Source organism: Cynoglossus semilaevis, chromosome 11 (assembly GCF_000523025.1).
Source record: "Cynoglossus semilaevis isolate Cse_v1.0 chromosome 11, Cse_v1.0, whole genome shotgun sequence".
NCBI lineage: Eukaryota > Metazoa > Chordata > Actinopteri > Pleuronectiformes > Cynoglossidae > Cynoglossus > Cynoglossus semilaevis.
Window position 1 is genome coordinate 16,130,453 of NC_024317.1, and position 20,582 is coordinate 16,151,034.

The 20,582-nt window shown below is 39.9% G+C and overlaps 2 protein-coding genes across 2 annotated transcripts in view; both read right to left on the minus strand.

Moving 5' to 3' along the window:
• The window catches only part of magi3b (membrane associated guanylate kinase, WW and PDZ domain containing 3b), a 120,757-nt gene extending 116,224 nt beyond the window's left edge, over window positions 1-4,533 (minus strand). The window contains exon 1 of the mRNA XM_025059773.1: window positions 3,341-4,533. Coding sequence (XP_024915541.1) covers window positions 3,341-3,647 — 307 coding nt within the window. The 5' untranslated portion in view covers window positions 3,648-4,533. The remainder of the gene's footprint in view (window positions 1-3,340) is intronic.
• A 3,123-nt stretch (window positions 4,534-7,656) lies between these two features.
• lrig2 (leucine-rich repeats and immunoglobulin-like domains 2) lies at window positions 7,657-20,120 on the minus strand. Its single transcript, XM_008320928.3, has 18 exons — window positions 19,408-20,120; window positions 18,260-18,334; window positions 17,975-18,109; window positions 17,492-17,635; window positions 17,236-17,379; window positions 16,965-17,108; window positions 16,605-16,748; window positions 15,844-15,924; window positions 15,493-15,564; window positions 15,322-15,390; window positions 14,371-14,534; window positions 13,670-13,981; window positions 13,221-13,502; window positions 12,437-12,877; window positions 12,137-12,289; window positions 11,152-11,292; window positions 10,371-10,640; window positions 7,657-10,117 (listed from the first exon to the last, which is right to left on the minus strand). The coding sequence occupies exons 1-18, from the start codon at window positions 19,593-19,595 to the stop codon at window positions 9,888-9,890; spliced, it is 3,189 nt and encodes a 1,062-aa protein (XP_008319150.1). The 5' UTR covers window positions 19,596-20,120; the 3' UTR covers window positions 7,657-9,887.
• Between the last annotated feature and the right edge of the window lie 462 nt (window positions 20,121-20,582).

Sequence of the window (20,582 nt, forward strand, 5' to 3'; positions counted from 1 at the left end):
GACTACTCTGTGCTTTTTAATAGGACTGGTGTCGAACTGTCAATCTGAGCCTCCCTACACAGCTGGGAAACATATGGGATGGTGCATATATACTATATACTGTATACACATATATATTATTTTTATGTGTGTCTCTTTTGACGTCTCTCAGAGTCATTATCTGTTTGGTACACAGTTAGAGCAGTAACTGTACCAGGAATCATCGAAGTGTTTTCAGTTCAATTTGAACCAAATCCGATGATGATTTGATAACAAACTGCCAACACACCATTGCAGGAGAGTGATTTGATTTTCTTTAATCTTATGTCTGATAGTCGAATTCTCGGGACAGAGGAAAAAAAACTGCTGCAGTAAAAAATAATTTGGCCTGTCATTTATGAGGTTTTTCGACAGGAAGCTTTTGCTGATCCTCAGCTGGGGATTCCAGCAGAAATAGATCCCTGTACTGCACACAGAGCTTTTCACAGAAGTGTAGCCCGGCTTATTTAAAGAAAATGTCAAAAATGGACACATCCACCTTATATAAACTTTCACGGCACAATTTTTGAGTTTCAGCTTCAGTACACAGAGTCAAGGGGGATTGAAGTTAACTGCTCTTTAACACAGCCCAAAAAAACAACCGGCCAATCGCTTGACACCAACTCGGTGAGTCTTTTGACTTTTAGGTACTGTCATGACCATCTGCTGCATTTAAAACGCTGCATCAAGATGAGAAAAAAAAGAGTGATTTGGGAGATTTAGTTGCTGCTGAGCCAATGGGATGGTTAGCCATAGTGCATAAATATCTCCAGGTCTGATGGACGAGTGCTGCATATAGAAACGATCCAGAGGAAAGCAGTTTTCTGGGCAAATATGTCTTTTTGATGGCAGAGGAGAATGTTTGAGATGATACAACAGCTAGTTAAAGTCAAGCAGCTGGTATGTAGCACCCCCGATGGCAAATCCACCATCAGGAGACTTCACAGGTCACACCCAATAAGAAGCCATGTATGTGGGAATATATGGGCAGCCCTGGGAGAGTATATGATGCAACTATAGAAAAAGAGCTCTTTCAGCCGAAACTCCCTTACGATCAATAGCCAAGATAGATAATAGTCTCCACAGAGACTTGCATCTTGCATTCTGTCTCTTCCAATCCCTGCCTCACATCCCCGCCTTTGCTCTATCTCAACCCACTCTTTACCCAAAATGTGGATCAAACCCAGCAGATTCAGGTACAGAATGGAAGAATCTCTGAAAGGGCAGTGGAGGGCAACATCTGGCAGCCTCCAGGAGCACGGCCGGGGCTGCCAGGCACGGTCATGTCATCACGGCGGACTGGGCTTCCTGCTAACAGCTGATCCTCCAGGCCCACAACTTCCATCTGAGAGAATCCACTGGCTAACTCAATTATGCAGGAGGTGTGAATTAAACATGAGGCTACCACACAGGAATGTTATACACACATCGCAGAAATGCGTCCATGCACGAGGTACGCAATCATACAATATAACAACCCCATCTGTATGCTGATGCCAGGGGCTTCGCCAGGCCTTTTTCCACCCTGCATGTATGCACACACACAAGCGCACACACACACACAGAAGAGAGTTGCAACTTCACATTTGATTAGTCAAGCAGCATGTGGACATCTGAAATTTACTGGTGTCAGTGAAGAACTGTCATACAGGCTGAGGAGTTTTGCTGGTGTTGCCACCTAGTGTTTACCCACAGAGCAGAAGCCGCTCATGCTAAAGGCAGACCCTGCTCTTTATTTATCATCAACAGATGGTTGGGAAGAGGGTTTGGTGAAAGGACCTCTGGAAAATGACATGTCACAGACACACATCTTCATGTTCACACAACCATAATATCAGATGTGAGAAATTATCTCAAGGTAGCCTGCAGTCTGCTGGTGTAACGCTTGGGTCTTTAGCTTTTGAGCTAAAACAGCTAACAAGCGCATGTTTTCAGCAGTTTGGATGTTCTTTACCAGGAGGCCCACAACATATGCATAGCACGAATTGGGAGAGAAGAAAAACAATTTAGCACAACAAATTCAATAACACATTCAAAAGTTGTTTTTTCTTCATACTGTATTTTGCAAAAAGTTGCAGTGAGTACGACACACCTGTGTCCACATCAGAAGATAGCACAGAGGCTAAAAGTAGTAAAAGGAGGGAGAATGTTTGACAACCATATGTTAGATTTGCATAGAGCTTGAAGATGTATTCACATTTAACTTGTTTGCTCATGTTCGAGTTTTGTTTTTGGTCAGACAAAACATCCCAACTGAACCTTTCTCTACCATCATGTCTGTATATGAAGATGACTATTTCTCAAAACATTTTTTAAAGATCAACATCGTCATATCAGTATCTGCCAGGCGGACCAATCAGCCGTCAGCATTGGTTGGAAAGAAAATGCTCTACTTACAACCCAACTTTGTCATTGCTCATTAAACACTTGCTAAACTAAACTATAAATAAAACAAAAAAAAACATACTGGAAGACACACACACACACACACACAATCACACACACCTCAAAAATGCAGCTGATCCTCCAGGACGCCCTGGGGTTTCCAGAGAACTCAGCTGCTGTTGCTAATGTAACCTTTAGATCAGGCACTGCAGCAGATAATACAGCACATCATAAAAGTGTGTCCATGTCCTGTGCACATGATCACGCGTCTCTCTCCCATCCAGCCACCTCCGCCACTGAAGCCCTGTAGGTAGAGCACAGGCTGCAGCAGCATCACCGGGCCATTAGACCTCATTATCAGTGTCTGGAAGTTGCAGACAGCCTCCTCTGGGGGCTGGATGTGGGAAGATGGGACAACGGAATACAACACAGATAACTACTCTATGGCTGCTGTGGCCAATGGGCAACACAGGAGTCTGAATAATGGAGGATGTAATTAGGCTTTTTTCTATGCATGTAAGTGCACTTAGCCTAGAAGATTCTAAATGGGCTACATGCCATTACTACCATTATCACTGTTTGATCTTCCTGAACAGTAATGGGGCAACTGGGCAATTAGAACGGGGGACAGTACAGAAGGAGTGCATTATGAACAGGGACAGGATGTTACCGACTTTATCCTTGTGTTTTATCGTGATTGTACGTTTGCATGGACTTAGTCCACTTTGACGAAGGATGAAAACTACTTCCTGTCTGCACTCATCAGTTTTGCAGAACAACATCAATAATCTGCTGTGTCTGAGGTTCTTTGAAACCTGTCATCAGATTTTCAGTGTTGACACTGGCCACTTATCAACAAATTCATCTAACAAACAGCTCAGGCGCCACAGAAACAGACCAGCAATGAGCAAACAAAAATAAAAACCTGAGGACGCACCTGGTTTGACGGTCTTTAGACGAACCGGCTCCCGAAAGTGGCGGATGACAGCCAGGGTGTCACGGTTTGTAAGTCCACTGACGGGCGTCCCGTTCACCTCCAACAACACGTCCCCGTAGTAGGGCAGCTTCCCGACGTGACATACCAGCACGTCCAGCTTCATCTGGCCCAGATGAGGGAACTGTCCCAGCTCTGCTCCTCCTAGAACCTCCACCACGGAGCCGAAGTCCCCCAGGTTCCCCCATGACACCGCGCACTCCACCACTTTATTGGACCAGTGTTTCTTCTTCTTAAGCGTTCTGGACATGGTGGCTCCCTGTACGAGCAACGAATTGTTTGACTGGTAATATTCGCCTTCGGTTTGCAGGAGTTAAATAAGCGCGAAGTGGCGCAGCCAAATAAATTTTCCACAGCGTTTCTCCCGGCCGACTGGAGATCTCATCTTGCCGCTGTTACCGAGGACGACATACACTCGTGGGGCTCCGCCGTCCTCCCGGGGCTTGGTGCTCCGCGGTGCCACAGTTGCCAGGTTGCGGTAATTCCAGACGCTGCTTGTGCGTAAAACACAAGTTGTCAGCGGCGCGACGGGCGAAAAACGCAACAATAAGGGTTTTATTGTCACTCCGACATCAAACCCGCGCGTCGCTCCGTGTCTGGAGCAGCCACACGGTCCCAAACTGCACGTAAACACTGAGGGTTTACCAGGTCGACGGCAGACGGACGACTGTCTGTCGCTGAAGTGAGGCGCGTCAACGACAAATCTCTCACACCTGTGTGGGCAGGCTGCGACTGTGAAGGGCGGTTCATGCAGCTGAGAGAATCCAGCCCATGTTGACTGAGGTGGGAGACATCTGTGAGCGTTTGGTCTGCCACAGGTTTCAACCCAGCACACCTGCCGCCGCCAACAGGGAGAGACGCTTCCAGGCTGCGGAACGCCCCTTTTACGCAGCAGCAGCAGGAGCGACGGCAGCGGCGTTTCTGGAACCCCACGCAAACTTCATCTTCCGGTGTCCTGTGGTGCTGAACGACAAATAAAAGATTCACCGACTTATGGTCAAGGGCTTTTCCTCCATCCCAGCTTTAATGTCATTGTTATCCTGCTTGTTAAGCAGAATTAGTGAAGCATAAAGAAGGAGTCCAGACGCACATGGGCGTGTAATCCCTGATATAAAGCGTGCAGAACAGATTACACACATTTCAGGCCTTTAATTTGTACACTGATGTAAATATACTGTGTTGTTGTTGGGAGGAAATTCCGAGCACGGCTGACGTTTCTATAGCTCCACCTGCTGACAGCATCTTGAAATGTCAAATTATTATTATTATTATTATTAATAATAATAATAATAATAATAATAATAATAATAATAATAATAATAATAATAATTTACCTTTATTTGTATTGGCAAAATTTAAATAAGTTTTATTGAGGGAAAAGGGAAAAATTTTCAAAATGAAGTTTATGAAATTCATTTAATTTGCACACATTTTCTTTCTTTATTCTCAACCATTTACAATTTTTTCTCATTTTCATAATGACTTTTTTCTTACCAAGTTTCAAATTTAATGTAATTTTAGATTATTTAGACTATTTTTGTAACATCCTTAGATATAGGTGTTCTCATAGCCTGATGGTTCACAAACTGGGGAGCAGACCCCTTGCACACCCAGGTGTTTCAGAACATTTGTCTCAAACATACATGTGACAACAGGATCCTGTGCTGCAGCATTGAGCAGTCTGTGATCCATACGACCAGCTTGTTTCTCACCGTCACACTGTTGTCCTGTGGGTACGCTTCCTTTTCTTCTCTCCTGGTGATGCATCAGCTCTTATTCTTGTGCAGGTCGGTGTGTCCATGCATATGCTCTCATGATGTTGAAGCCGCTCCAGTCTTGTAAACATGACCTTTCATTGCAGGAGGAAACTGTTCTGTCATCTCAATGCAAATCCCACGCACACTTAAGGGGCTAAAAGAACAGCAGGTTTTTTGCATAAGCGCATGCATTTACATTAACCTGTGTGCACTGGCATTAAACCGGATGAGATGCTAATTTTATGACATTAATTTATTGGTACTGAAAGTTAATAACAATAAAACTGCGGCAGTTGCTCTAGCTTAACTTACTAAACTTGGAAGTAATTCAATATAAAAATGTCACTTACTCTCAGGGGACCAGGCTCCACATCATGTCATTAAAGGCTGAGACTTCTTTGCCTCTTCTGCTGAAATAACATCTGTCTTAAAACCCTTTTAGCCATCATGTATTATATATTTATTTTCTAAATATGCATTTACTATATTAAAAGTTTTTTTTAGCCCAAACTCTAGAACTGGTTGACTGACAGCAATGCCCAAGTCCAACAACGTGACCAAAATATTTGGACACTAACTTTGGCAACAATGGATGGATGGATGGATGGATGGATGGATGGATGGACAATTGTATTATGTCTGTTGACTCACCCTCACACAGGGACCAAGGAGTGTTCAACCCATATGTTCTGTGGTTTACAAGTAATCTCTCCTACATCAGAATGTAAATACCATTAGAACATACATTCATGAAGGTCTGCGTTTTCCCTCTTCATTTGTGAAGACAAAGTGTGTGGCTTCAATTCCCCACTTTAGGAGCAACTTGGCATTTTGTGGGTAATCACAAAGTCATTTTCTTTAACGATTTCCTCCTTCAGGCTAAGAGCACGTCGGTGAGAAAATTGGTCAAACTCCTGCCAAATGTTTCTGAGAAAATGGATCCCTCAAATAAAACTAAAATGAGCCTTTTACCCAACATTAACGATACAGATACCACTTAGTGTTTGCACGTCTTGTTAAAGGTGACAATGTTTTCGTTGTCGCCTTTGCTCTAAGTCAAACAAAAGTTTATTTCCTGTGAAATATTCCATATGAGCAAAAACATCACAGATACATATGTCTAAGTATGAAAGAGAGGCATCACCTACAGTATCTCTTTACCCAGGCAAAATGTAGAGGAGTGGTTCCTAAAGTGGGGGGCAAGTCCCTTGTAAGGGGCGCAGAGATATTCTAGGGCCAGTGAGGAAATTGATTTTTTTTAATAATTCCGTTTATTGAGAAGATCATTTTTTGTGTTGGTTGAGGCTTCAACTCCAGGTCATGTCAGTTTTTTAAAGTTTTTAAAAGAAACTCTCCACACGTTCTACAAGAGCTACATTCCATTATTTGGATTAGCCACAAATAAAAAATGCAAACACAAATCTACCTGCTGTTTTGTCTTTTTGTCTTTCTGTTCTGGCAATTTACAGCTAATTTTTGTCAATCTTCAGGAGTTGATTTAGCTTTACTTAATTATTTCTGATTAACTGTGATAATTCCACAGATACCCTGTAAATAATTAGATTAAAATGTTCATCATTTGTCAGCCCCACTAAAACACCACAGCAGAGGCTTCAGGGTTGAGCAGCAGTTCCTGACATGCAGTCGAAACTGACGTGTCACTGATGCATTTCCAGACTAATATTAACTTTTCTTATACTGATTCAGACTAGACAGTGAGTGAAATTGAATTGTTGAATAAAGGAGGTGAAGAAACACTTCATCTTAAAGGAAACACAGTCTTGCAGGAGCTTTTGAACATTCTATTTAACATTTCATCTAACTCCAGCTCATATTTAGAAACACCATCCCTGAATGTAACGTCAATTTTCTCTTGATTGAAACCTAATGGACAAAATTAAAACTCACTTCAAACTGTTGAATCAAGTTTTACTTTGTTAGTCTGACAAAGGAGACTCTGAGCAATTCATCAGAATTCATGTTTTAATGTATGAGTAATGGCTATGTAACAAAAAGAACAACATGCTTTACAGAATGTACAAGTAAATAAGAACCAAAATTAAAAAAAAAAAAAAAGATACTAAAGCAGCACTGATGACGAAACATCTGAACTTTGGTATAAAGTCTTTCATAACAACTGGAGGATGAAAGTACACAAATGCACATGCTGGTAAAAAAAACAACAACAAAAAAAAAAACTGGACATTGACATATTTGAGTAATTTGTCAGAAAGGTGATGAACAAAACAAGTGTTGGAATCATGAAGGTCAGGAAAACCAGACGGATGTGTTTAACATTCAGAGGAAAAGGCTTAAACAAACACGAGGAAACGCAAGAACCAAGACTGACACGCAGGTCATATGTGCACGGGCTGTTGAAGAGCTGCAGGTGCTAATGCTCAGAGCTGTAGAGGCAGACGCCAAATAAACTGATCAACTTGTCTGTTAACATGGACCTGCTTCAACACTAATGCATTTGAATGGTGGTCACGGTGCTACACCTTCTGCATCATTTAATAACATTTCCTGTTATAAAAATTAATTGCTGTTGATAAGACACAATGGACAAATGAGTGGGAAATTTTTGGAACATTTCTCTTGGAATTCTCAAAAGATTTTCTAGTCTGACACTAGACATTTTCAAAGAATTGAATGATTCCTGATCTGATTTTTGCACTAACAGCAGTTAACAGTTATCTAACAGGACCAGCATGCCTATGGGAAACAACATGGCCACTGGATGGTATACTAACTACTGTCACATGGAAGGAGATGAAAAGGAATTCTGAATTGATTCCTTATAACAGTAAGGAACCAAACAATAAAAAAAAAACCTGGATCGTACCTATGGAGACATGTATCGAGACACCAAATGTATCAAATAAACTAAACGTTCCAGAAAATCTGATAAAGATACTGGGAACATTGTTTTTTTTTTTTTTTCATATCACATCAACAGCATTAATAAGGAATATTTTTTCAGAGTAGCTACTGATACTGTGTTAAAACTTGTCCACATTCTTTCCCTCCTGCACTGACCCGTCCTTTCTCTTAGGAAAACATGGAAAAGCTTGAGGCTGTGTGATAAAACAGAACTGATCGTGAGTTTGTGTTGCTCCACAAACATAATGCACAACAAATACAAATAAAGAAGATACACAGCTATAGGAAAGGCATAATGTGTTTTAAAGTTACTGCAGCCTGCGTCTCTGAAACTGGAGTAGCAGGAAAAAAATTCAAATTTAATAGGTAACTAGTCTTATGTACACATACATACATACATAGAAACAATGACTCATAAAATCATGTAATACATTCTCATTTTTCACAGTCACAAGTGAAAAACTAAGTGTAATCAGTTTTCTGTGGAAGGACTTTTTGGTTTGAATCAATGAAGACAGTGATCTTAATAAACAGCATGCTAGACTGAAGTCACCTGACCTGTGGGTTTCTACAGTTGGGATTAGAACCTTGCAGTATTTTAAATTGAAAAAGAGCAGCGAGAATGTAGTGGATGAACGTAGTTGTTTTCTTCTAATCAGAAAAATTAACCCTTATAAGAAGCATGAATGAATCAGGGTAAAATTTATCAGACTTAACAGATGGACGGAATAAAACACACTAATTCCACCATCCACCCACATATCCTATCCATAAACACAATGTTAGCTGCATACACAGCATTTTTTTTTTCAACAACTCACCTTAATATTATGTCAACTCCCAGCATGGGTAAAACACGTACATCTACACTACATTCTGTTCCAGCAATATATATAAAAAAATTCTTATTCAGGAATGTTGATTTATCACAATTAATCTTGATTAATTGCAACTTATCCACAGCAACTGCGTGATTTGACAACCCTAATGTTACCAGCATTAACTTAAGTGCCTGACATGAGAAAAGGCAGAGCAAAACAAAATTCAGTGCATACCACGTATAAAATACTAAGTCACATGACCTTTTCTTTGGAACTGCTATTTATAAGGCCATCCAAAACAACACCCAGCAAACTGATTGTCACGTGCAAAAACTGCTCATTATTATGAAGATAATAGAAAACACAAAAGAAAAGTATAAAGGCGTTTAACACATAGACAAATGACAATGTAGGATATATTCTTATATATTCATAATATTCACCTTAGTTTGGTGTTCATTGTCTTTGGGAATTTGCATATCAGGACAGAAGAGAGCACAGTCAGAGTCCGTCTGTGGGAATGTGGGCCATTTTCTTTCCATGTTCATACATTAATCAACCACCACACTCTGCTGGTGAGGGAACTACATCTGTCCCCCAATTAACCTCTTTTTCCCCCTGTTTGGGAGAAAATGTTCCTTTCTACAAAACGTATGTGAGCTGTTCCATCAGATATCGGTACCAGTGGTGATGTGTGGAACCGCTAAAGGCATGATCTCATCCAACATGGCTCTTTAAAGCATACATTCAGAGCTTTCTCTTCAAGCAGAGAAAATAAAAGAGTGGTGAAGGATGTGGAGAAAGGGTTCCTGCAGAGGTGGAGGTCACTTCCATCACTGGTCCATTTCCCTAGTGTGACAATGGAGAGTTTTTTTTCCACAGTGGAGAATGACAGCAATGTCATCTTATGTAAAAAGGGGAATGTAAACATACAAGAGAGCATCTTTGGCAGAATGTATCTTTGGAGGTAGTGGGTAGAAGAGGGGCGGAGTGCAGCAACAAGGAGTCAGAGGCAAGAGTGCTGAAGACTTATGTAGGAGCAGAGTGCTCCTGAGACTTAGTCCTAGTAGAGGCACTTCTGTGGTCCTGTGTGCATTGACTAGGGAAGTACTCCGCCTCTGCTTGACTGTGATCCTCTGTTCCATCTGCAGTGGAAGTCGGAGCAGGTGTCCTGTGAACAGTCACTGGATGTCGGGACGTTCCTGACCGACCTTTCGAAGACAGATCTTCTTCTCCCCAGAATGCTCTACCGAGGAAATCTGCAAGGACAACGGCACAAGGTTAGAACACACTTTCATTTGCAAACAAAAATTTATTTTATAGTCAGTTCATTTAAGGGGTGCATTCGGAAATGTTTGGTCTGCTTTAAAGTCCTCACAGATTGCATCCTCTCTTATTTGAACCTTTAAACAATAGTCAGACAACAGTCCTATTTATAAAAGGAGGGCACAACCACCAAGTTAACCTAAGAACTCAGTCCGTCTACACACAGGTACATGTTCTGTTACTCACCATTAGGATGGTGCTCCAGTGGAGTGTGACTGTTCAGAGATTTGTCATGTGAGTTGAGAAAGACGGAGGGGTGCTGGTTGTTAAGGAGACTCTCCAGTGCTGTGTCCATGTGCTGGGAGTGTTCACTGAAAGTCTCCTTCTGGCCTGAAAGTGCTTTGTCCAGCGGGTCATCCTCTCCAATGTAGGCATATGGGCAGTACTCGCGTGTGCGGGAGTAGATGTTAGCGTTGTCGTAGCAGTCGGAGCAGATGACAAGTGAACCAGGGCCACCTGGGAAATAAAAGGGAAGTTATTCACCTACTAACTGTAGAGCACCTGTGGCCACGTGGACTCAATGTTCCAGATATAGCTCAAAATTTGTAACTGCATTATATCAATGTGTGTATGCACTTATGTTAACTTTTTTAATATAAAACATGTTAAACAACATTAGCTGGTTATCAAAGTAATTTTTTTTAAAGATTTAGTCACCACTGACTTAATAATGGTTTTCAATACTGTGACTTTAATCTTTTCAACCTTTTCAATGATACCATAATATTTTTACTTTTATATTTTCTGGTATTTAAAAAAAAAATTCAACAAAAAACATTCAATTACAGTATTTACCCGATTAAAAATAATAATTTCTCTGACTCAGAAAACAAATGAAGCAGGAGAAGGTGTGACAGGCTGCCACAAACCTTATTCCTCTGAGGAAATAATTAATTTACACAACAACTGCTAAGTCAAAACTGCCTCAGAGTGATGGTGTGGAAATCATATGACTAAGCATCATCACCTGCAGGGACTCCAGTCAGTCCCTCTCGTGTCTCCCCAGGCTGGAAACTGCTCCGACCGGTGAACAGAGAACCGACTCTACAATGCAGCATGCCGTTCCCTTCCGTCTCCACCTCACTGCTCATTTCTCCGTAACATACACCTGACACATTCATGATAATCAGTCAGGGTTTGATTCATAACAGTGAAATGAAACAGATACAACATAATGGACACGATCAATCTTATTCTTCAGCTGATTGACCTTTTTTCACCTGACTGTATGGGGATGTATGTGTTCAGTGTAACATTTTTTTTATTTGCTTCTTGCATGTTAAAAAAAATCATAATCAAATTTTTTTTACACTGAAATCAATATTTTTTTTACTTGATTACTCATAAACTCCAAAAACACCTTGTATTCATTTAACATAATGAACAGTAAATATAATATTCTCCTTTTCCATTATTTACCTCCAAATATTGCGAAAAAACTATACACACATAAAACATAAAATAAATTATATAGGCTACTACCAGAATCTCTTGACAAACAAATACTAAATAATAACATATATATAAAAATATATACATTAGAACATAAAAGATGAATAAGACACTGATAATAAATTATAAGTAGTAATATTACCAGTTACCAGAAAAATAGTTATTTACTTATACATTTCAGTGCTCTGCCACAACATACTGAAAGATCCTATGCACATAACTAATAGCTACTAAGTATTTATTCAAACTTCTGGTTCGTATTGGAGTCAAAATCTCAATTAAATAAATTGCACAGCCTTATTCTAGTGTCACTACAGAAACAATCCCCATGAATAATATCAGTTTTTACACTTTTTACACCTTTACTGATGCAGTATTTCCTCAGCTGGACGCCCCTTTACTGATGCAGTATTTCCTCAGCTTTAGAAAAATGATGGTATTATGATGTTAAGATGTCTAATATATTTTAACTGATAAAAAATTAACCCAGCATTACTCACCATCTGTTCCTTTATGGACGTATCCATTGGAGAGAGGAGGCATGAGCTGCTGGTGGCTGCCAGCCTCCGAGTTACTGTAGCCCTCCTGGGGCTCTGACAGCGTTCCCTGGGAGGACAGGTAGCTGGGGATGTCTGCTGGTAAATTCATTTCATCTGAAACAGACAGGCAGATAAATTAAATTTTAAGGTTGAGTGTTTTTACATCAAACCCCTGTCCCCAAAGAAAAATTCAAAAAAGGCACCACTAATGGACCACTCTTTAGCAAGGACAGAGACAATGACATGTCTCTATTGTCTGACCTGTGTTGGTGATACTGTAGTCCTCACTCTTTCTGCGCATGTGATATATGACAATGACCCAAACCAGCGAGGTTCCCACCACACAACACACCACCACGATCACCACGATTCCCACTGTGGTCCAGCCGTCCTGATCGTGTCCTGCTGCGGTTTCACAGTTTGGTGACGGCGAGACACCGAGGTAGATGTGGCCACGCTCTGTGCCGAGAGTGTTAGACATTATGCATGTGTACTTTCCCGCATCAGAAGGACCGGCATCCACTATGATAAGGAGCTGGTTGGCGGCAGCAAAGAAGTGGCGTTCTGTTAGTATCAATGGTCCATCATCCTTGGTCCAGTTGAGCCTGGGGGCGGGGCTTCCTCCTGCTATACACTGGAGGACAGCCGTTTCCCCATGGGCCACAATTCTGTCCTCTAGTGGCCGTACAAACATTGGAGTTTCTAGAAAAAACAAGAGTTGGACATTTTTTAAATGCATATAGACAAACTCGATGTTTTTGTTGTCTCACAGTTTTGTAAATATTTGTAATCTAGCAACCAGCAAACTAGCAGTTAACACTTTTACAGTAAACCAACTCATTTATTAAATAAATTGTAAGGTGCACAATACTATAATGCCACAAACAAGGGCTCTTTGACATTTGCAAGACAAATCTTTTATTTATAATGTCAGGTTCATAACAAGGAAACATGAGTATGTAATGAGGCTAAATAGATGCCTTTTAGAGTAGTGACTCATTTGTAAACATTCATAATATCCATTGTAATTTACACAATGACTCACCCAGAACAGTCAGAGTAGCGTTTGCAGAAAGGCTGCCAGCTGTGTTTTGAGCTGTACAACTGTAGACCCCCATGTCCTCTGTCTTTACATTAGCGATGAAGAAAATGTCATCGTCGGGCATCACGTGCATCCTTCGCTCTCGGGCAGCAGGGAAATCGGTGCCTCCATCCTTCTGCCATGCAATCTGGGGTGATGGATGACCTTCAGCAGCACACTCCAGTCTGGCCATTGTCCCGGTTCGAATTGTCAGGTCCATGGGAGTCTTGAGAAATGACGGCATCTCTGAAAGGGTAGGACCAATAATTGAACCGATTGGGAATAAAATCACAAGAAAATATAGAATTTCTAATTCTTTACAACAATGCTGCAATTTGTTGGCGAAAGAGGTTAAAAAACCCCCAAATAAACAAAGAAAAAAAAATAGATTTAATATGAAAAAACAGACAAACCATTGACTGTAAGTTTGGCTCTGTTGGAGTAGTCGGAGCCAAAGTGATTGGAGACCACACACTGGTAACGGCCTTCATCAGTGAAGTTGACATTGAGAAGGTGAAGCATGGTGGTGTAGATGAGCTCTCCCTCCTGATACTGGGCATAATTCTGCAATTCAGGGTCATGTAGAACTTCTCCGTCCTTCCGCCAAGCTGGGGTCATTTGCAAATCACTGCTACTATAGGCAACGCAGATCAGAGTCACATTGTTCCCCCTCAGCGCCACGGTGGTCTCAGGGTGAGTTGTGATATGAGGCTTGGGGAAATCATCTGTCAAGATGTAAGACATTTGTAATTTCATCATACAAACCTTTTTTTTTCTCTGTAAATCTGCAAGTAAATCATCAGGGGTCTGCAACCTGTGGCTCCAAACCACATTTCCTTTCATTGGCTCTGAACTATCAACTGATATCAGCCTGACTGTGTTAAAAAAACGACTGACTACTGCCATCATTAAAATGACTCCAATGGTTAATATGTAGTGTTGCGGACATTCTGTACTAACTAAGATACTGTATTTGTGTTTTGCATTAAGAACTTCCTATCTTTGACCAGGTCGTATATGTCTATACATGCTGAATACATTTTTTGAGAAATATGGCTTCAAACACAAAAAAACCTGAATGGTAGCAATACAAAAAACAAAACAAAAGACTTACCACAAACAAACTCCTCTGCGCCGACTGTCAGGACACTTCGGCCGAGAAGATTTGCAGGATGAGCACAGACGGCAGATACAGATGGTTGAAAAAGACTCTGAGACAACCAGGGACCCAGCCACTGCATGTGGCAGTCACAGAGTAAGCTGCTGGTGTTCAGGACACTGAGGACAGAAAACGTAATGGCAGACATTCAGTCATGTAGAACATCCCATTAAATTATGTTAAAAACAAAAAATAATAATAAATTCATAAACTTTACCTCAACATTTGATGACACTTTACGAATTAAAAAAGTAACTATGTAATTAATGTCGCAATAGAGCAGGATTATAAAAGGTTTTTGAGTAAATCTGACACTATACAAAAATGAGATTAAAAAGTGTAGTCTTTGCCATAATAAGACATTTCGTGTTAAATTATACTTCAATCAGATGGGCATTACTTTACTGCTGCATTGACAAAGACGCTGGGTACACAAATGCCCTACCTTGCCAGACAAATACTTTCATTCAATAAAAGATAATAATTAAATAACAAAATAATTTTAACAACCAATTTTATGTGGTTTTGACAGCTGTTGCTGTCAACTGTAATTTGATTTCCGCTTACTGCTTGAAAGCCCCGACTAAGACGAGCTGATTAAACTCAGTAAGAGAATGAAGATTTCCACACCCACTGTCAGGAGACAGATGTTCTAACGAAGCATGTGTTGCTGCAAATCAGGTATCTGTTATTTTATCCAAGCCTCTTAATGCACCTACTGACTCATTTGTTTTCCTAGTCTTGAACTAAAGAAAAGCTACAGTGGATCAACTTGTCACATTTCAGTGTTTGGAATTTTATTCTAAGATAACAGGGAAAAACTCAGTGATGAATCACAGACTATAAACACAGACAGAAGTGATTTCAAAAGTCTTTGCTTTAAGATTCATTTTATGTTTTACTCACAATGTTTTGAGTTTCAGGTGCGACAATGCGTCTGGGTGAATGGACATGATGCCGTTTCTGCTGAGGTCCCTGCAAAGGGATGCAAATACAGATTAGACACTGCTACGGCTACTGTGGGATTTGATGAAAACCCTAGTCTGGCTGTTAGGGTAAATGTTCATGTGGACTCACAGATTCTCTAGTTCATCCAGTCCTTCAAAGGCTTTCTTGGTGATTGATTTAATTTTGTTCTGCTGAAGGATCCTGGAAGTGCAGATTTCATTGGATATGTTTACGTAGCATTTACTAAACAATGGAACTAGTGTGTCGGACGTTTTCAAAAAGTCTAGCATGAAATATGTGACCAACACTTTACCAAGGTAACTTGGAGCATATCAAATGATATTAATAATGAAATGAAGACAGTAATCAAACCAACAAAAAAAGTTTTATCTTGTCAATAAACTGCTCTATAAAAAGAAACAATTGCATGCATTACTTTTCACAATCAAATAAAAGTCTAACATCAATGTTTGTTCTTACAGCGTGTTCAGCTTTTTCATTCCATTAAATACACCAATGGAGTCTTCAATGGCCCAGGAGATGTCATTGTTGCGGATGTCGCTGTAAAATAAGGAAGGAAGGAAGGAAAGTGAACTACTTGTGACACAGCACACCACTGCACACAACCAAATGTGACCTCTGCTTTTAACCCATCACCAGCTTTCCCAGCAGCTGAGCTGACATCAGTAAGTGACAGAGATAGAAAAATCTTTTTTTTTTTTAAATGCATAAAAAAATGCATGGAGCATCCATGCCAACTGTCATGGAGAAGCACAGGAAAATGCATTAAGGAGCAAGCAATTCATCAATGTGATTCAATGAGCACGGCCACGATACTGCAATAAACCTGACTCTGTGGTGGGTGTGACAAGACAGTATAGTCACAGTTTTGCAATAATTGCAACAGCACTGGATAGGAAAGCCTTTGATTTTTTTTCTGCTAAAAATTGTGGATTTCCACAAGTAGAAAGGCTCACTTCAAGTTCAGGCAGGATGGCTGGGCTTGCTCCTGCTGTGACACAACAGACAGAAATCAAAAGCCTCTACTTGTTGTGTAATGATTCCATGATTTTCTGGGAAAGCAGGATTTATATATCCTCAGAATCATCAGTAAAGGAGACCTAGACTGTGCTACAACTAATTATGAAAAGTCATATAATCCTGCTGTAGTCCACGAGTCAAGAACAAGTCATGGCACGGTTTACATTAAGCAGAGGACAAATAGTTCAAAAAGCACTTACAGGGTTTGCAGACTTGAAAGGCCACCAAACACTCCTTCTCCTAAGTGGCTGATAGAGTTTTCTTCCAGGTTCAGGCTCTCCAGAAAACTTAGGCCTACAAAAGCGGTCTCTTCAAGTCTTGTCAAACGATTAAAGGACAAGTCTCTGTGCAAAACAAAAAAAGAGTCTCAGTTTATGTATTTTTTTCATTTTCAGAATGACAGTGAAACTGGGGAGGGGAGCAGAACGATGCAGAACAATGAAAAACGCTCCTGGAGCCCATGACCATTTTAGCACATAGGATGAAATTTACAGCTTGAGGGGTGAGGAAGAAACAGGGAGACTTTGGGGGATTTTTAGACTTGATGCTAAGACACTCACAGTTCTTCTAGCTTTTGGCAAAACTCCCAGGCATCTGGACGGATGATGGAAATGGCATTCTGGCTGACCCTCAGGATACGCAGCATGCGCAGACCATACAGCCAACCTTTGTTGACCTCTGTTAGGTTGTTGTGCTCCAGCTCCCTGAAACACAGACAAAAGAAACAAAACATCATTAACAAATCATTTTATTAATAAACTATTATATACCAGAGACTTGTGTTGGGGTGTAAACACCACAAGTGAATGTTACAAAAAGCTCTGTACTCACAGTTCTTCGATATTGGTAAGTCCAAAGAAGGCTCCATCCATGAGCTTGGTGATACTGTTCCTCTGCATCTTCAGTATCTTTAGGGAGTCCATACCCTTGAACGTAAGGCTCTCAACTATCTTAATCTTGTTCCGCTTCAATTCACTAGAGTACAGTGCCAAAAACATTTTCATGATGTGTACAGATCTCTCTACCAATTATTAACAGCATCACTCATGGATCAAGACTTTTAGATTGGTGATCAGAAAATACTTACAGGGACTGCAGCTGGGGAAGTCTGAAGACTTTGGAAGAAAGCGTCACCAATCTGTTTTTGTTCAGCTTCAACACCAGCAGGGTGCTGGAGATGTTTTCAAAGCAACCAGGTTCCAGGACACTGATTTTGTTATTACTTAAATTCCTATGAGATAAAGGAGGGGGAAATATTAGGCCCTAAATAACCCAGTAGAATGTTTACTGTTTTTGTGACTAAAAGTATTCAAGGTTAGGTCTGTGCCAAAGACCATATGACAACTATATGTGTGTGCCAACAGAAAATACATAAACTTCATGTTACTGTGGTTCTTTATCTTAAATATTTAATGAATGACATTGATTTTTTTTGTTCTTATCCTTCTATTTTGGCTGGTTTAACAACACTCCAGGCAAAAACCCAAACAATACAAAATCCCCTTTAAATTAAATGTCCTCACAATTATTGATTAGAGTGAAATGATTTAAATGAGCAGTGTTTTCTTACAGATATTTCAGCTGTATATTGGGAAAGGATCCAACTTTGATCTCAGTGATGGAGTTGGATGTAAGGTCCAGTGTCTCCAATGAAATATAAGGCTGCAGGTGAAACATTGATAGTTCTGAGATCCGGTTGTGGACTCTGGATAAAGAAACAAACAAACATATTGGTCTTTACAATCACACATCTTACTATGGTGAGACACTTGGATGGTCTCCTCGTATAGACAAATACATTTGTTTTGGGTACTTAGCACAAAAAACAAACAACTCAAGGAGATGAAATACTTACAATGATATTGAAGTGATGTTTGCAGAAACATCTCCAAGGGATGGAAGGGCTGTCAGATCATTGTGATTCATGGTGCTGAGATTAAATTAAAAAAAATATTAATTGAGTATTTAACAAACATTCAGATATCAAAATATTTGGACAATGTCTCAATATTTCAAAACATGAGATTACAGCAGATGCTGAAAACATTTTTTCAAATTTTGTGCATTTGCTCAGACAAAGCCCACACGGTTACTGCAGGTTGGGGTTCAGCGAGACAAATTAATTTCAATTTCTGTATGTTCTTCATTTGTCAGTGGTGACATGCACTGATTTGGAGTGCAGTGGATATTTTAAGCAATCTACAACATAGGTTGCTGGTGACAATTTTAAGAACCATTGCTCTAATGAATCATAAATCTTAAACACTACTTTGCTGTCCTTTTTCAGGTGGGACCACCTGCCAAATAATAGACAGCCTATTGAACTGATCATAAACTTTAGAATTTTTAAATCCAATCTGTTTTTAGTAAAACAAAATACACGATGCTTTGCTTTAAAAGAATATATATATAGTGAATACATCATTTAGAATCACATGAATATATACTACATATATACATACATTACTTCTAACATGATGGTAAATTAGAGGTAATATGTTATGGCTCTAAACTGTATGTATGTAGTCCAAAGGTAGAGAGAGAAAAATATTGGTCATGATCCCTGCGAAATTATAAACAATGTTTGTATACCCAAAACGTTACTTTATATGAATTATGAAACAAACAAATTTGTTTATTCATTGTACAAGAGTTGTCATCAAACCACATGAAAAATACATAAATATATTAAATAAAAGAGTGCCCTTAAATATCATAAACAACATCACAATAAACTTTCAAATGACACAAATTAGATTAAAACTTACTCCAATCGGGCAAAAATATTTATATTTTTTCTTTGTATTAGATTATCATTATAGATATAATAGGTGTTAGATAAACAAAAAATACAAGAGAGAACATAACCCATTAAAAAGTGCGGAGTGGAGGAACTTATTGTTTTGTTTTAGTCTTCATCTTGGTTTAGTAACAAATCAGTGTAGTCAATTAAGTGCAGGACGAACATCAGTGGATGACGGTCAGGCGGGTTTGTGTACTTACACTTGGGTTATCCCAGCCGGTGGGTCCAGTGTAGGGGTCGACATCCTCTTCCAGTTGCAGTCTAAGATAAGGGCATCATCTTGTCCATAAGTACAGGAACAAGGTCCCGGACAAAAGTCCAGGGCCCAGGCACTAAAAGCGAACAGCATGAAGACTAAGGCCAGAGGAGTGGGACAGCCCTCCGCCATTTTAAATGTCTCCCTACTGAAGGCTACGTGGCTAACTCGCTAAACTGAAGCGAAAACGACCACACAGCAACCAAATAACTGGGTTTACACTTCGATTTCAGTTAAAGAGGACACAAACCCATAGTTATTTAGTTGGTTACAGGCGCACCTGTAAAATACAGTTTAATCCAACTTGCGCGAGGCATCCCAGTTGATTCCTTGCCTTCACAGAGCCAGAATTCCTTCCGCTGCAATCTGGATCAGCAGAGGCTAACGCTGCTCAGCTTCTTCAGTTCCACAAATACACAACTTCCTACCAAATGACAGCGGCTCACCTCCACGTTTGGCCGGTTATCAGGGGAAATGTCCATGCGTTGTAATGTCTCTACTTTCACCGTTTTTTAAGTAATACACGATTTTCACCCGTCTTTCTGTCTTGGAGGAACAACAAAGCGCCTTGAGTTGAGGGTCTTAGGAGCAACCTAAACCCCGCCTCTCTCTCGTATGTTTACGGGGATTCCATTGGCCGATGTTTAAGCCTGTCAAAGTATAACGGTGATTTAATTGGCTCCGTTTCCGATGGTCCACTTTTGAGAGCAACGTTTTCTACAAAACGAGAAATTATTTTATTCTTTTATGTTTGTCTATGTTCCATTTTAGTTGAAATTTCTATCTCATATTTTTTGCAATTTTGGTATTTGCTTTTCTTTCAACTTTTTGTAGATAACATTAAACAATAAACATGGTCGAAATAATGTGTACAATTGTGTCAAGTTCTTTCCTATGCAAACAAATCGCAGTCACTATGTATATAAGGAAAGGAAAAAAGGAAAGGAAGGACATTACTTTAACATAAGGTGAAAAAATAATATAATGGTCTATTCACAGCAATAAACCTTGAATCCTGCCATAACACATTACAACATGTTATTATACAATAACATTCTATTTAATAATAACATAACAACAGTAATGATTAGAAAAACAAGAAGAAAGAGAATAAAAGAA